Source organism: Puma concolor, chromosome F2 (assembly GCF_028749965.1).
Source record: "Puma concolor isolate L17-30 chromosome F2, mPumCon1.1.hap2, whole genome shotgun sequence".
Lineage (NCBI taxonomy): Eukaryota > Metazoa > Chordata > Mammalia > Carnivora > Felidae > Puma > Puma concolor.
The window spans coordinates 33918247-33936449 of record NC_141684.1 but is presented as its reverse complement, the minus strand read 5'-3'; the positions used below and the strand labels follow the sequence as shown (position 1 = coordinate 33936449).

Sequence of the window (18203 nt, the reverse complement as noted above, 5' to 3'; positions counted from 1 at the left end):
ACATAATGTACAGAGATAAAGAGGAACTTCAGTTATGGGGGGGGGGGGCATTTGCCTCTGGTCATTCAGGTCAGAAGTTTAATCACTAGGCAGTGAAGCAGAGACATGATGGTTTGACCAACCCCAGGTGAGCCCAGGAGCAGAACAACAAAGGGGGATTGAGAGTAGAGTTGGCATAAGGCAAAGATGGAAGTAGGGCTCAGATCTGAGAATAAGGAGGTGAGCTCTATGGCTCAGCAAGGACTGGGGCAAACGGTGTCTTAGAGGATTGACAAGGGGCTGTTCACCTCATGTGATGACTATTTTATTTACTTCAGAATGGTAAGGTTCTACCACACACACCTTCTGACTGGCAATAGAAGAAAGAAAACGTACCCTTTGTCAACTGATCCTGACCTGTAATCTGAAGTTGAGAATAAAAATCAATCAGTTCAGGGGCGCCTGGGCAGCTCAGTCAGCTAAGCGTCCGATTTGGCTCAGATCATGATCTCACGGCCTGTGGGTTCAAGCCCCATGTCAGGCCCTGTAATCTGTGTCTCCCTCTCTATGCCCCTCCCCTGCTTGCACTCTGTCTTTCTCTCTTAAAAATAGATAAACATTGGGGCACCTGGGTGGCGCAGTCGGTTAAGCGTCCGACTTCAGCCAGGTCACGATCTCGCCGTCCGTGAGTTCGAGCCCCGCGTCAGGCTCTGGGCTGATGGCTCAGAGCCTGGAGCCTGTTTCCGATTCTGTGTCTCCCTCTCTCTCTGCCCCTCCCCCGTTCATGCTCTGTCTCTCTCTGTCCCAAAAATAATAAACGTTGAAAAAAAATTTAAAAAAAAAAATAAATAAATAAACATTAAGAAAAAAATTTTTTTTAATTTTAAAAATGAATCAATTTTAATAAATGATTTTAAAAATAGTACAAAATTTTTATATGCTGTTTTAAAATTGTAGTTACATTGAATTGTAGTAAAATGTGTGACCATTTTAAGATCATTGTCCTTGAAAAGTATCTTTTAGCATTTATCCAGATACAATATAAGATTTATTAAGATATAAAGTTTGTATTTTTGCCTCACCCAGAGAACCTATAAAATGCTGCCCTTATAATGTGAAGTACAGCATTATTTGAAATGAAATTAGTAGCTTATAACAGTGCATCACAAAGCAATGACTTTTTTCTAAAATGTTGGGTCAATGCCAGTTAATCACACACATTAAAATTTAACGTGTAACAGAAAATAAAGGAACTCAGAAATTCTGTACCCGTTTTTCTATATCCAAATGCTGATAAATAGTGGCTAGACTCTAAATATTTTGGGGAATGCTTTTTGAATGGTGTTGCCAAATTTTAAGGGTTTTTTTAGGCTGTAAATCATGCATCAAGATTTGTGGCCCCTCCCCAAATATCTTTTCAAAATTTGTTGTCGAGTATGGGAAAGGAAGTTGGGATTTGAAACACTGCTCTGCTAAGAGGTTGACTGGCTGGAGTTGCCAAGCAAAAGAATCCAAGTTATAAAGCTCTGGTCTAGGAGAAGGATTACAGAACATTCCCTTAACTAGAATGCCTATTGATTTGCCTCTCTGTAATTTCTTGTATTTATCAGAGAGTTTCTGTATGACCCTACAAAGTTACCTCTTACTGAGACTACTTTCCCCCAGGAATAGTCCCCTATCTTGTTAAACCTAAGTTTCTCACCTTATTGTGGGAGTATTCATAAAGTCTGGTAGGTGGAATCAGCTTGAATTGAATTTTAGGAGGGAAACATGTTTAATCTGTATTGTTATGGACTATCACGAAGTTTCAAATCAACACAACAAACTATTGCTTCCAGACATCTTTAACATGGAGTCCCAGAAGTGGAAGTCAGCTGATGCTGAGTTGCTTAGTTTGATTTCTGAATTCGCCACTTGGCACACAGTCTGAACTGTTTACCAAATGTACCAAGCTACGAATAGAACTACCTTCAGGCAAGAGTTCACTTATGCCCAATCTAGGTGATGTTTGACCTGGATCTGTATAACAGGAATGTTTTCCATAGGCAATTGTTTTGTTTTGTTTTGTTTTTCCAATTTGCTATTAGCGATCTTGCAATTTTTAATGCCTTGACAGAATCCTCATTCTTCCCTACTGCCCTTGGTTTTTGACAACTCTAAATGACTTTGTTGCAAATCTTGCCTTCATAGATGATGAAAAATAATTAACGTGCCTGCAATTAATCAGTCAACTGGATGGTTAAGTCAAAATCTCTATGAAAACTGTTAGATTCTCCATTTTTATGTCAGCAGCGGATCAAGCAGTACAAAACTGTATAACCATTTATATTCAACCAATATATGGCTCAGTTAAATAAATTGCTAATCAGAGGGAGTCTTTACTTCCACGTGTGTTGAAAGAATATAGGAAGCTTAGCCAGTAAAGAAAAAGACCAAAGACGAACAGGTAGGAACTAGATTTACTTGTGATTTAGGAAATGCCTCCATTTTCCATGCATAGGTAATATTATTCTCCTTACCCTGTGGTGTGGGTAAGGGGGAAATAATGAGGAAATGATAGTGAATAAGTAAACTAATAATGAATAAGGCAGTTTAAGTGAACACACTTTTTATAAATATTGCCTAGTGTTGGGCATTTGTACCCGAAACTTTTATAAACTTTTTAGATCTTTCTGTATGTTTATGCAAATGTTTATACTCACAAAATCTTTTTTTAAATGTTTATTCACTTATTTTTGAGAGAGAGAGACAGAGAGCCAGCACAAGCAGGGGAGGGGCAGAGAGAGAGAGGGAGACACAGAATCTGAAGCAGGCTCCAGGCTCTGAGCTGCCAGCACAGAGCCTGACGCAGGGCTCGAACCCACGAACCGTGAGATCATGACCTGAGCTGAGTCTGCCGCTTAATTGACTGAGCTGCCCAGGAACCCCAGTATACTCACCAAAATCTTAAGATTTTGATCTCATAGTGATATGAGATGTTGCTAGGTAATGTTCATCCAGAATTCCAAGAGAGTTACAGTAGAAGAAATACTTCTCTCTCCTCTCAAATGTTTGAAAATGTTCTTCTAACATTGCTATAAAGACTTTGTATAAATTTATCACAAGGCCAGAGCGTGGGTTGGAATAGCAGAACAGAATACCAAAGCAGGGAGTTTCTCAAACTTGGAAACTATCCTTACTACTGCCACTGCCCTAAAGGACGAGAAAGAGAGAGAGGCCTTCATGAGGAGCGCTAAATTCTTGCCCACTTTCAAAGATCCCTAAGAGGCATGTTTCGTAGTGGTCAGGGTAGAGAGACTTCTGTTTTCCGTGTCTTCCACCGCATTTGCTGCCTACCAAACAGCCTTCAAAATGCAGCTAAAGTATCTCTTCTTCTGTGAAGGCTTCTCTGGCCCATGTAAGTAGAGTTGTCACTCCCCATTTTATGTCACCAGAGTGACCAGAACGAATCGTCAATATGCTACTTATCCCACTCTATTGCATTTATTTGTTTTTCTTGTCTGTATTATCCTGCCTATCCCCTACCACCAGACTCTGAACATCTGAAGAGCCAAATGCATGTTTTGTCTAATTCTTACCCAAAGATCCTAGGGAAGAGTCTTGCACACGGTGCCCAGTAAATACCTGAATGAATGAGGAAATAAAGGAACGTGTGAAGGCCACCGTACATTAGAAAGGGAACTCTCTGAATGATTGAAACATAACGGTATTTCATGTACCTCTCTTTTCCCCGGCCCTACACAGCTTTTGGTAAAGGTCGCTCTTTCTAGTCTCCCTTAAGGGAGATCTGTAACTTATTATTTGATCATGCTTAATTAACTTTATCAATGAAATGAAGTGTTTTCTTTTTATATGAATATTTTAGTTTTTCTTTGAAAATGGCATTTCACACGACTTTTAAGACTTGCAGAGATGGTATATAGAAGGTATATGAGCATTCTTTTTCTAAATTTTGGTAGTATCTCCCCAAAATGTTTGGCTTATGACTGACTCCATTTTATTTCGGGAATTACACTTTCGGGGGTGACCAAATGCCAGTAAGTTACAAATCGCATGAAATAATATTTCCTGTTTTCTCTGAGTCTGAGTTCTTGTGGTTCTGTCTGAAGTCATCTCTGAACACTGACTACTAAAATTTCTTGAGGACATTTAGTAAGAGTTTTAGATTCCTGGTGATAGCTAAGTGAAGATTTACATAAGAAGTATGTCATATAATAAGGAGATAGAACAACTGTGCTAAAGTTCTTTGTTATATATGGAAAAACAGTTCGTATTGGCAGCCTCATTGTCTGATACTGATATCAGAAGGTTCTCTTAAGCCATATTATTTAGCAGTTAGTAGTATGGATTATAGAGTCAGAAGACCTGGATTCAAATCCTGGATTTGCTACTTATGACATTGGACAAATTATAAACTATGCATCAATCTTCATGAGCTTAAATTCTGGTTTCATTTCTTTTTTTTTGTTTTGTTTTAATATGAAACTTACTGTCAAATTGGTTTCCATACAACACCCAGCGCTCATCCCAACAGGTGCCCTCCTCAATTTCCATCACCCACATTCCCCTCCCTCCCACCCCCATCAACCCTCAGTTTATTCTCAGTTTTTAAGAGTCTCATATGGTTTGCCTCCTTCCCTCTCTGTAACTTTTTTTTTTTCCTTCCCCTCCCCCATGGTCTTCTGTTGAGTTTCAATGTGGAAGTTCCTCAAAAAAGTTAAAAATAGATCTACCCTATGACCCAGCAATGGCACTGCTAGGAATTTACCCAAGGGATACAGGAGTGCCGATGCATAGGGGCACTTGTACCCCAATGTTTAGAGCAGCACTTTCAACAATCGCTAAATTATGGAAAGAGCCTAAATGTCCATCAACTGATGAATGGATAAAGAAATTGTGGTTTATATACACAATGGAATACTACTTGGCAATGAGAAAGAATGAAATATGGTCTTTTGTAGCAACGTGGATGGAACCGGAGAATGTTGTGCTGAGTGAAATAAGTCGCACAGAGAAAGACAGATACCATGTGTTTTCACTCTTATGTGGATCCTGGTTTCATTTCTTAGTAATCTATATAACCTTGGACAGTAGATTTATCCTCAGTGTCCCTCAGTTTCCTCATTTATTTTTTTTTCAGTTTTTTAATTTATAAAATAAAGATAGTAACAATAGTATCTCTCACATAAGGTTGTGCATTTATTAAATGAGTTGATGTGCTGGTTTGTACAGCATTTAGAAAAAGGCCTGGCATATAGTAAGTGGGACATACGTGTTAAGTTATTCCACTAGAATGTGAGCTGCGTGAGGAGCTGATTGTCCACTTGTGTTCACTGCTATATCCCCAGTAATAGAATCGTGTCTGGCGCGTGGTAGGTGCTTAACATATATTTATTGAATTAGTGTGTATCACTTTTCTTGTCTGTGAGATGAGAATAATGAGAGTAGCTACATTGGAGAGTGTTCGTGAACATTAAGTGAAGAAATGTTTATGAGGAACAGAACATTAGCTATTACCATCATCATCATTGTTATTGTATATAAAGGGCCATAAGTAATATTATAATCCACATATTTTTTCTTTCCCTTATCGTCTAGCTATTCTGCTTTTATGATTCATAACTTTGATCTTTAGGCTTTTTTTCCTTCATTCCTTGGTCAGATCTTATTACTGTTTTTTTTTAGCCTACTCAAGAAATTAATTTGCTTACTTCTATGGACATTTTCTGTCATAAGATAAAGGCAAACATCATCCTAAATCTCATTACAGAATAATGGAAATGCTGATCATTTAATGTTTCCTTTTTTATCTTCTTATACCTTAAACATCCTTCAACTTCATCAACCTTTGTGAAAGTTTTGGGTTGACCAGCTGCTAACGAGTACGGTCTGCTTTTCACTTTGTACATCTGCTGAGTAAACACCAAAACTGTCTCTGAAAACTGAAATCACAAAAGCTTACAATTTATTTGTACCGTGTTGACATTAAGCCGGGGATGGGAGAAAAGATTGTATATTTTGGATTTCACATTCAACTCAAGGGTAATTGCCCAAGACTATTAAATGCTTTTAGCAATCTGAAGTCTGTAGAAAATGTTGACTACCTGGATTTTTTTCTCCCATGACTTAAATGCAAAGTTATTTTGTTGCAGAAAAAAATGTGTATATTAGGATTCTGAGAGTTGGCTTCTAATTAAATATGTATATGTGTGTATATATATATATATATATATATATATATATATATAGAATGTAATATTGTTATGGATATATATTATATATATGGATATATATATTATATATCCATAAATATTTCCAGTTAGCATACAATTGTTGCTGTAAGGGAGGAATGGTTCACAGTGGCAGAATTAATATCAATTGTGAAGACTGAGGTAGAGATGAATCTTTGTGTTTTTAAAGCAAATGTGTATCAAAAGGTTAATTCAGTCTGTAGCATGGCTCTATAACCTATTCTGAGCAATTCCTGTCTCTTCTAGCAACCAGCCATTTCTGGGCTGGCTGGAAAACACTATATAGTGCCATAGGAATAGGTTCTTTCTTTCTTTTTCATATCTACCTTTGGACCTTGCTACTTGTTTTCTCCACAACTTCTCACAGGGACTTACTTCCTTTTCTTCCTTTCCCTTTGTTTGTAATTTACACTCTCAGCATCACCTACATCATCTCTAGCGTAGAAAAGGGCAAGTTGTGCCAAAGGCACAACTCTGTTCCTGATTGAACTAATCTGTAGTCTAGACACTATGTAACTATTTCACATAATAACCTTTTTATATATTCACTTAAGTGACCAAGTCTCTATTTCAGAATAAATTTAACATACTTTAGAATGTGGGTGATTTTTTTTTTGAGAGACAATTTTTCAAAAATGGAGATATAAATGACATGTAAGTTTCTAGACCTGTTAGAATTGATGGCTACGTTTTGATTTTAAAAAGCAAATATAGATTTATAATTGGTATACAGTTAGAATAAACAATATGGTTTTAAAGATTTATTTTTAATAATGATTTTACTTATTTTGAATCAAATGATTAACTGTACAGTTCATACTTTATCCATTGTCTATTTTTGTGTAAGTATACATGGTATGAGGCACCTGTGGTATAGTACACAGGGCATTGGAACTGAAATCGGATCCTCGGAATGTGAGTCTCACTCTGCTACTTGCTAATTAAACAAGTGATTTAATAGATTTAATAGATTTAATTAAATCTTTATTAGCTCATCTATAAAGAAATAATGACATTCTCAGGGTTGACATAAGAACGAAGGGGCATAATTAGTGTGGGATATGTTTCATATTCAACAAATAGAATGCTATAATAGTCTACGCAAGCTATATTTATGTATCTTTGCTTCAGAAAGATGATTTTTATATTTAACAGTGGAATCTATTTTCAAGGCCACATTTTGCTTTTATTATTTTTTTTTTCACATTTTGCTTTTAGAAGGTAATTTATTGTGTATATTTGTGACTCACTTTTTCTCTGATTATTTTTGGATGAATAAGAAAGTTATAAATAATTCAAATACTGGATTATAACGATTCTGGAGTTACACTTAGTTTTATATAATGAAACTGTCTAATGGCCCATCATTTGAGAACCACATCCAAAGCCATTTGAATATATATTCTTGTATGGAGGAATGACATTTTTCATCTTTTATCAGTAGTTTCTTTTGTATGTAAATTTTTAAATTCCTTTGGGAATGGCAGTACTTATATCATAATGGAATAAGAAATAACCAACTGGCTGAAAATAGATAAACCAGAAATATTATATGTGTGTGTGGGGGGGTGTGTGCATGTATCCATTTATTTATTATACATAGGCAAGCAATTGAGCATAGGACAAAAAGAAGTAGAATTGTGAATTTTCTTGGTAAGTTCAGGTCATTCAAGACTAGAAGTCTCTAGCCATTACTGTGCTTTGTCTCTCTAATGCCCATGTGCCAACATTCTACATTTTCTTTAAAGCTATCTTCCTTGAAGTAGGTGATTTTCTTCTCTCTTTAGTGCTCCCTACTTGCCCTTATGCCATTCTTGCGTCATTTATCTCTATCTCGAAGATTCTGACTATAGGAAAAAATATCGAGAAGCTTCCCAGGACGACCCTGTTCTAAAACTACGTGAGAGAAATTATGCTCATATGGAAGTAGATGCATCTGGACTATGGTAGACTAACTTCTTCATGGTGCAGAAAGCCAGGTCATGAACACAGAGAAGGCAGGGTCCAAGCAACTCAGGCATGACCACTGTTTCAGGTTTTGGATTCCTTGTCCCCATGCAATTACTAGTTAGAAACTCAAGATATACCCTTCCAAAGTGACTTTGTCCCTGGATGCCAAAATAAAAGTTTCCACGCCTGGCTGGCTTATTTTCCTAGGATTTCCCTGTTCAATCCCTCATCCTTGATACTTTCCTCTTGACCACAACTTGACACACACATGTGCCCACATGCACACACACACACATACATGCATACATATTCCTGAAACAAGACTGCAATCGATGCAGTAACTTCATGGGCTATCCTCTAATGTTTTATTTCATTTTATTTTTTAGGATGGTGATCAAAACTTAAGTTATTTTCAGGACTCACTAGGAATTTGTGACCCACAGTTTAAAAAAAAAAATTAGATGACTTTCAATAGTTTTTTTCAGCTTGCAAAACTCTGTGATTCTTTTCATTCGTCTAACAAAAATTTCATTTAATAAAAACGTTTCTATTCTCTGAGGAAAAAGCAATATGGTATGAAAAAGTGCTCTTAGAATTTCTGGTTTTTCAATGTTCTATTGAAATGCTAATATTTTATGAAAGTGTATAAGGAACAGGAAATTGAACTAAGAAGGAGTCGTAAGAATACTAATAAGAAAGGACAAAAATCTGTCAGAAAAACAGAAGCAAGAACCTGGGATAATCCTAAGTATAAACTACCAAAAGTTCTTAATGTCATGGCATTCTAATTTGTACTGAAAGTTTCCTAGTTTTTAGAAAGATTTGCAAGGATTATTACTTGAATGCATTTTTTTAATGCTTATTTATTTTGAGAGAGTGAGCAGGGGGAGGGGCAGAGAGAGAGGAGAGAGAGAGAATCTCAAGCAGACTCTGCACTCAATCTCACTAACCTGGAGATCATGACCTGGGTGTAAATCGAGAGTTGTAATTTAAAAGACTGAGCCACCCAGGCACCCCCTACCTTTTTTATACCTTCTAAATTGCGGTGTCCAATGGCCAGAGTCATTAACATACATAGAAGGCCCTGAGAGAGTGCAAGGGAGAGGTTCAGAGGGAGAGAGAGCGAAAATCTTAAGCACACTCCACACTCAGGGCAGAGCCCAACGTGGGGCTCGATCCCTCCACCCTGGGCAGAAATCAAGAGTAGGTACCTCAACCGACCTAGCCACCCAGGTACCCCGACAGCCCTTTTTTAAATTGCAGACTATCCTATCCCTCTTAATTTTTCCCTTTTGCATTTATCCCCCTCTTAAAACTATATAATTTACTGATTTATTGTGTCTGTCTCCCCCTACTAGAATGTAAGCTCCATGAGAGCAGGGATTTTTTATCTGCTCGGATCCTTACTGTGCCCTAAGTGTTTACAAAGGTACCTGCCATATTCTAGGAGCACAATTATATTAATTGCATGAGTGTTTGAATCTCCTAGTACATCAAGCGAATCACTTGCACATATACACTACTTAGGAAATATTTATTGTATGAAAGAAAGATTGTAGATTGTAATATTTGCATTTTACAAAACACTTTGAAGTCCCTTTTACACATACCCAAGAATGAGGGCAAGACATGGTTACGACTGGAATCTTTGTACCCTACCTTCCCACCCCCCACCCTCCATAAAGAAACTGAGAGGTTGAGTGGCTTGAGGGGTTGAGTGGCCCCACAAAAAGTGGGGCAGTCTTCTGACTCCTATTAAAGTAGAATTGTGGTTGCTTTATATCCTGGGCTAGAGATTTGCAGTTTACAGAATGTGACATGTTAATTTCACTTACAAACTTTTGTTTCTAGTACGTTTTGTCTGACTTCCAACTTCATGTTAAGGGGATGTCTTTTTTTAGATGTTAAAGCCTTGCAGTGTTTATTGTCCTTCTCAGCAACAATAGGTAGATTATTTAGGGAAAGAAAGCATTAAACATTCTGGAAATTAAAGCAAAGTTTACAAGCGTCAGAGTACTTTGTTAGTGTCCGTGCTTTTTCAGGCTCTTGAATTTTTTTTAACCTTTTTTCCTCTGTTGACTTTTTTTTTTTTTTTTTAAGACAGAAGACGAAAGAAAGTTTTAATTCTAGGCTTTCGTGGAATCTGTTGTAAATTGGGGGGCCTTGTGTTACGATTTGGAGAAAATGTCACTATTTCCTGGCCATGCTTGAGGAGCGCTAACAAATTGTAAGCGAAACAGGAAAGGGGAAGTACCACTAATTTGCCTGATGTATTAGCCATCTGCGATGCCTAACGCAGAGCACGTAATTAACACCACCGTCTGGCCTTAAGCACGCGGGGGGAAGAGGAGCGGGTAGCAGGGGCCGCTCTGGGTCTCGGAGTTGCCCAGAAGCAGAGGCGCGCGCTCCGGAGCCAGCAGCCCGCCGCCGCCGCCGCCTCCCCCCTGCGGCTGCTGATTGGCGGGGACCACAGCATCAGCAGCATCTCCCGGCGAGGGGAGGGCGGCGAGACTCAGGCAGCCACAGCCTCCGGGATCCTCAGCTCCCTCCCGGCGAGACCTCGGACTTTCGCCCCGAGCAGCCCCGTCTCCGCCCGCCACCGCCTCGATCCCCCGCTCCCGGCCGGCCCCCAGCAAAGTGGAGGGCTCGGCAGCCGGGAAAGCCGCGTCTGGTCCGGACCGGGTCGGGGAGGCCGGGGCCAGACCCCCAGGGTCCCGCCGCACCGTCCCGGCCCCCGAAGCGCTGCGGTCGCCGCGCCCCAGCCGCCAAGACGCCTCGTATCTTGTACCGCGGGAAGAGCGGGTCTTCGTCCAAGATGGGCCGGCAGGGCTTGGGGGGCGCCGGCGCCGCGGGGCGCTCCATGCAGCGCTCCCAGAGCCGCAGCAGCCTCTCCGCCTCCTTCGAGGCACTGGCCGGCTACTTTCCCTGCATGAACTCCCTGGAGGAGGAGGAAGGAGGTGAGGCCGTCTGTGGTTGGCGTCTCTGCCCGTTCACCCCTCGCTCCTCGGTGGGTGGACGATTCACAGGGGAGGGAGAGCCCCCGGTGGCAGGGTCCCTGCCCCGCTCGGCTCTCGGGGACTGCGCGCGGGCGAGCGACCCCCGGGCGCGCCGGCCGAGCCGCCAAGTTCCGTCTGTTGGTTATTCCGAGAGCTCCAGGGGCGCTGACCTGAGAAACGGCTTTCCTAGTGAAGTTCATGATCAAGTGCTTGCGAGTTCAGCGAGGATGTAGTCTGGTGGGAGGCAAGGCAGCGGCCGTGCACCCCGCTCTGGTTTCTGTTTACTCCGGCAGTCTCGGTATTAGCATTTGGCCTCGAGAACAGAAGTCTGTAAAAATTAAAAGGAGAGGCAGCAGCGCAACTTTGAAACCGGGATCTCAGCTTGTGTAAACTCAAGATCCGGATGAGGGGAAGGGTGATACAATGGACAGGTCCAAGGTTGACCGTACTAAAGGCGGGTTTGTACTCTTGGACACTGAGAACTTTGTTTACAGGCCACAGTACTGTCAATGTGACCACGGGTTGTCTATCTCTGGTGTAAAGGGATGCCATTATAATTAAGCCAAAGAGAAAAATGGGGGAGGGGACTCATTGGTTTAAACTCTTCACCAAATGGTTTCAAGACCTTCCTAAGGTTTTAAATAACACAACGTAGGTTTTCTTCATGAAGAACTTTCCTATAAGATTTAACAACTAACAGAAATATATATAATTTGTAACTCACAGTCCGAATGGACTGCTGAATAATGGCATCCCAACATCTGAAATACTGTTTATTAATTTATTGATATGCTAGTTGCAAACCGTGTTCGACTTTACACGCATACGCAGAGTAGGTTAGGTATCATAATCATGTTAACTCTATTATTGTAGGTAATAGAATTTATTTGGCTTTTATTCTGTGACAGTCAGTGATCTCTTATCGGGATATCTGCACTGAGTCCTGATTTAGAGGAAACTAACTACCTGTTGGAAGAAGAGGTAGAAATAGATTTTCCCCCCCTATTTTTCCCAGTGGAGGGGCAGGGAGGTGGAATCTGGGAGGATGAACAATGTCTGGAAAGTGGTCTTCAAAAGAATTCACTAGATAGAGCTATCCAGATTTCTTCTAGCTTATTGTTGCAATATCAGTTTCCTATATAGATCAATAGAGTTTTAATAGGGTGCTTCCCTATATAAACACGACTTTTAATTTTCATACTAATCCTTTGCTGTTTTTGTTTTGTAAAAAAATTTTTTTAACGTTTATTCATTTTTTGAGAGAGAGAGAGACAGAGCGTGAATGGGGGAGTGGCAGAGAGAGAGGGAGACACAGAATCTGAAGCAGGCTCCAGGCTCTGAGCTGTCAGCACAGAGCCCGAGGCGGGGCTCAAACTCATGGACAGGACCAGACCCTGAGATCATGACCTGAGCCAAAGTCGGAAGCTTAACCGACTGAGCCACCCAGGTGCCCCTGCTGTTTTTATTTGTACATTTACATTTCACTTGTTTTCTACAAGTAAATGTTTAAAGTCTCAGGAAATGTAAACAAGTCAAGAAATTAGAAACTCACACTGGATAAATGAATGATCATGATTGTAGCTGAAACTTTCAGTATTTATTATGAGCCAGGCACTGTTCAAACAACTTAACTGTATTTATTCTTTTAGGCCCACAACAGCTTTATGAGGCAGTATTTTTATTATCCCTATTTCACAAAGAGGAAACTGAGGCAGAGAGAAGTTTAGAAACTTGCCCAAGGCAGTAGAGTTGCATCTGAACCCAAGCCGTCCACAATACAACCTGTGCACCCAACTCTGGGCTATACTAGACTATTATTTTCATATACTTGCCAACAGTCACATACCTAGCAAGGGGTGAAGCTAGAACTCAAACCAAGGTGTACCTGAAAATACATATTTAAATCTAATAATTTAATTATAGGCTTATTTCTCAACTTTTAATTTTTACACCAAATCTTCAGTCTTGAGTTTGCTTCAGATAAACTACCATTATTCTTCCCTAAGTTATAACTAGAATTGTTGAGTTTACAGAATACCATCCTGAAAAGACAAGAAGAGCTTATATAAACATGAAAATTTTCAGAACTGAAAGTACATGTATTTAATCTTGGGTTATATTGACTGTCCCAAAGGGGAATCTTATATCTACACATGGGAAATTGAAATAGATCTCTGTCCTATAATACGGCTTATTGAGTTGACAAGACAAAATCTTTCAAAAGGCAGCCATTGTTTTTAAAATTAAGCATATAGTTCTCTACAGGTAACTAGAGAGGAAGCACTCCCCATAAATGAGAGGTCTTTCCACTGGGCTACCATCATTGATACAGCCAAGAAAAGAAATCCTAACCTTCCTCTTTGATTTTGCAGTATTTCTACCATCCTTGAAAGGTTTTTTTAGGGTGTTTCAACATACCCTGCAGAGTTGCAAAAGTTCAAAATCACTGCCCTAGAGCAGTGTTCCCTACATTTTCTTTTTCTGTTGAGACACCCACAAGGGATACGTGAAGTTCATATGGATAACATACTCTCATAAGCTTACTCAGGAATATAGTCATAACTATGAGATCCATTCTAATTTATAAAGGAGAGTAAATGCATCACAACAGATGATTTTCACACCAGTTGAGAACAACTTGTCTAGAGATCAGTAGTCTGCTAACTAATTTGACTGATGAAAGTGATTTTAGTCTGATTTTAAAGTTAGTCTTTTTTTTTTCTTTTTGGTCTTTTCAGATCAGATATAGTGTAAATAACTACTCTCAAATGTACTCTCCACTCCAGTTCGATATTCTCATTTCATTCTTATAGTGCACATCCAGACATTACCATTCTGCACATGAAGTACCAGGAAGTTTATTTTGAGAGACCACATTGTATTCATTCCTTCATTCAAAAATATTTAGTGAGGTTATTTGATGTGTTAGCTATGGTAGTCCCTGAATGACTGTATATGTTCCCCACCCTTGTAGAGCTTACAGTCTAATGGAAGTAGAAATTAATAGGAACAACTATGGAATTGTAACTGTGACCAATGTTAGGATGGCGAAATACAGAGTGCAGTAAGAGATTATAAGAAAATCTAATTTAAGAGAGAAAGGCATCCTGAGAAAGTGAGAGCGGAACATGGATTTGAGCATCGGTGACAGCTCTCAGTCTCTCGCCTGCTGGGTGCACCTGTGAAAACCATTTGCTGAGAGCCCACAGCTAGGAAGTGTCAGAGCTAGGGTCTAAATCCATAATCTGGCTCTGGAATTTATAATCCTAACTACTCTGTGTGTTGTTTCTTCATGATTACACTACATTTCCTAGTAATGTTCTGCGGAGTTGACGACCAGGTACAGTACGATAATAACAGTTACCAATAATAATAATAGAACACATTTTACGTGCCACATTCCTTTGATTTCATGACAATTCCGCAAGGAAGTCATTATTTTCAACATTTTACACGTGTGAACGCTGAGATTTAGAGACGTTAAACAACTTGGCCACGGATTATACATTTCAATGGGGCCGACTTCCTTGAGGATGAAAGGGTCATTCCTATAAACAAAATAAGATTCTTGATTGGTCTTTGTAGCATCACTTTTGTATGCTCGCAATTCTTTTTTATGTGTTTTGGGGTTTTTTGTTTTGTTTTTGCTTCCTTGTCCCTGGATATATTCCCAAGACTCCAGTCCTCTGAGCAGCTTTTTTTTTTTTTTAAGTAAAATTAATAATAATAGTCCCTAACTTGTTACTTAACAGTTTATGAATTATGATTATGTATTTTATCACTGAACCCTATGAGATAAATATTAACTTCACTGTGTAAACTACTTGGCCTTGACATGGAGTCCCCACGTGGAATATTATTGGATGTAGAATTTTTAACCATTACATGTAATTCTAAGAAAGAAGGAATGATTTCAAGGAAAAGTTACCATTCTTAGTAGGACAGGCTTCCCCACAACTTGCCACCCATGGATTCAAGGGCAAATGATTATGGTCTTATAACGGGAGAACATGGCACATTTTCTAACACTTGGTAGATCTGGTTTCTCAGAGGCTATTTAATGTTACCTCTGGTTCAGGGCTAGTGATTCTTGTTCAGTTATGTACGTGTAATATGTGATGAATTTGATTTGCTTGATTTTATGGCCTGCCTTCTTCAGTTAAAATCTGGCTTTGGCAATCATACAGAAGAGATTCTATCAACTTAGTGCTAGTAACTGAATTAATTAGTTCATTTAATTTCTTTTACATGCCACTAGCTTGAAAATTAAATTATAGGAAAACCATCCAAGAAACAGGAATAGTTTTTACCAGAAAAACTGAGAAAAGGTTTTTTGCATATGATAATGAAGCTGTGAGGAATTAATTTAAAAGGAACTAAAGGGACTAATAGTAATACCTATTTAATTCACCCTCATTCTTTAAGAGACCGTGCAACAAATAGGAAGAGTATAAAAAATACTTTCTTAGTCTAATCTTTGTATATGGCAAAATGATACACTTAATTCTTTTTTTTTACGTTTACTTATTTATGTTGAGAGAGAGAGAGAGAGAGAGAGAGAGAGACAGCCGAGAGCAAGAGAGGAGCAGAGAGAGAGGGGGAGAGAGAATCCCACGCAGGCTTCGTGCTATCAGCGCAGAGCCCGACGCCAGGCTCAAACTCACGAACCATGAGATCATGACCTGAGCAGAAATCTAGAGTCTGACGCTTAACTGACTGAGCCACCCAGGACCCCTATATTGTTTTTAAATTTAATATGTGATCTAGACTTTTTAAAATTTGGTGATCATAGTTTTTGCACATCTTGACAATGCCAATATTGGGGCAGGACGTGGATAGTCAGTTTTAGTCTAAATATGTATCTTTTCTTAGGAGATACTGTTTTTTCTAGATTATGATTGATTATACATAATACATCATTTCATAAATGAGTCCATATCATATTCAACAGTAGCACAACATTTAAAAAAAATTTTTTTTAACATTTATTCATTTTCGAGAGACAGAGAGAGACAGAGCATGAGCAGGGAAGGGGCAGAGGGAGGGAGTCACAGAATCCGAAGCAGGCTCCAGGCTCCGAGCTGTCAGCACAGAGCCCGACACAGGGCTTGAACTCACGAACTGCGAGATCATGACCTGAGCCGAAGTCGGATGCTCAACCAACTGAGCCACCCAGGCACCCTGATAGCACAACATTTTTATATTAGGTTTACATTCTAGGCAGATACAGTGAAGTAAAAGATTTTGCAATTAAAGAAATAAATGAAAGAACCGTTTCATTCAGAGTACTTATTAAATATTACCTATTTGTCTGAGATCCAGAATTTTTTACTGGTAAGTGTCCAAACAGTATCTTTAGAGTAACTTAAAACTTTAATACAAAAGTCAAGTTTAACCCCAATTTTCTTTCATCCTGCAGTGAGCCCACTAAATTCAGAACTAGCAGTGGGGATGAGCTTCCCTAGGGAGACATCTTGTGTATAATGACTTACGAAAGAAACCCACTAGAAGGTGGTAATGGCGACATCCCATTTGCTGCCAAAGACTATGGTTTAATGTAAATACTCTGTTGCTCTTTAAGTAGGCCCTTATTAATGATCAGACAAGATCATTCTATACAGTTGTTCCTATCTCTAACTCTACTGTAACAGTGTTTGATGGGGGGGGGGGGAATTTACCTAATGCTATGTATGTATATTATTTGAACAATTGAAGAAAAAAGCTAACATAGAAATGATAGTACCAGTTTAAGTTTTGAAGGATCATTTCTTAAGATGAAACTAAATGAAAAGACTGTTTATTTTAGCTATTTCAGTGATCAGCTGTTCTCTTACTCTTGTCTGAATCATGGGCCAGGCAGTAACCTACATCAGTGAGGCAGGCCAGATGTAATACAAATGGGAAAAGCAAGGACTCTGAAAAGCTGGAGAAAGCTTACCCATCCAAAAAGAAATGGTGAATGCTCTGTTCAGTTCATTGATGCCAAATTGGGTATCAGCCCAGGGTTGGCAAACTTACTTTTCTTTTTTCCCTAAGAGAAAAGCTATAAATCTGGATGCTTACTTAAAATCTTTAACTTTTACAATGTTGGCACCTAAATGAAAAAATATAAACATTATTTGGGCCAAACAAAACATAACCTGTTGACCAAATGTGTTTCACCAGTTGGCAACTTCTTTCAGGGGACTGCTTTCTTCCTTCCCATTGTTATTGTCACCTTGATAGTTTAGGACCACGTTTGCTCCCCGTTAAAATCTCCTGAGAGTCTCCCAACCTGCTCTCTACCTTCTGGGTCTCCCCACTGCAGTCCAACTTCATGGCCCCTGAATCAGTTCTCTTAAATATGACCTTGATCTTGACACTGCTCTTCCTCCAAAAGCTTCAGTAGATTCCTATCTCCTACTAAATAGTGCCTTTAGCCTGACACTCAAAATCTTTAACAATCCCGTTCTTATATACAGCATAGCTTCCCTTGCTTCTAAGGCCTTTTGGGAATCCAGTAATTCAGTAAAACTAAGCCTTCTTGCTCTTTGCCTCCAAGTTTTTGTTCATGCCTTTCTTTCTGTTCTTGTTCTACCACTGTATCTGCATGATATCCAGTTGCCTTTCAAAGCTCAACTCATATCTTGTCTATGAAGTCTTCAGAATCTGTTTAAGCTTCTGTAGGCAGAGGAAAAGGTGAATGGGCATAGACCTGGGTTTGGAGTATTAACTCCACCTTTTCCTAGTTGTGTGAACTAAGCAAGGTACTTGATTTCCTTGAGCTTTAGTTTCCTCATTTTTATGTGAACTGTGCATAATAACACTCACCTTAGAGAGGGGTTGTGCACTGCATTGTCATGGTTATTATTCTCTCCTGATCCCATATCAAAACGTGTTAACCTTTTTCTGAACTAGATCTGTGCTGTCCAATACAGAAAGCACTAGTCATGTGGCTTTTTAAATTGAAATAGATTAAAGCCAAATTAAATTGTAAATTATTTCCAGAGTCACATTAGCCACATTTGGAGCGCTCAGTAGCTACACA

The 18203-nt window shown here is 39.3% G+C and overlaps 1 protein-coding gene across 50 annotated transcripts in view; it reads left to right on the top strand.

Moving 5' to 3' along the window:
• The window catches only part of RIMS2 (regulating synaptic membrane exocytosis 2), a 614335-nt gene that overhangs the window by 570810 nt on the left and 25322 nt on the right, over positions 1-18203 (top strand). The window contains exon 1 of one of the 50 annotated variants that reach the window (XM_025922782.2): positions 10576-11137. The exons of the other annotated variants lie outside the window; for them this stretch is intronic. Coding sequence (XP_025778567.1) covers positions 10996-11137 — 142 coding nt within the window. The 5' untranslated portion in view covers positions 10576-10995. Of the gene's footprint in view, positions 1-10575; positions 11138-18203 lie in introns of those variants that run through there. 50 annotated transcript variants of the gene reach the window in all.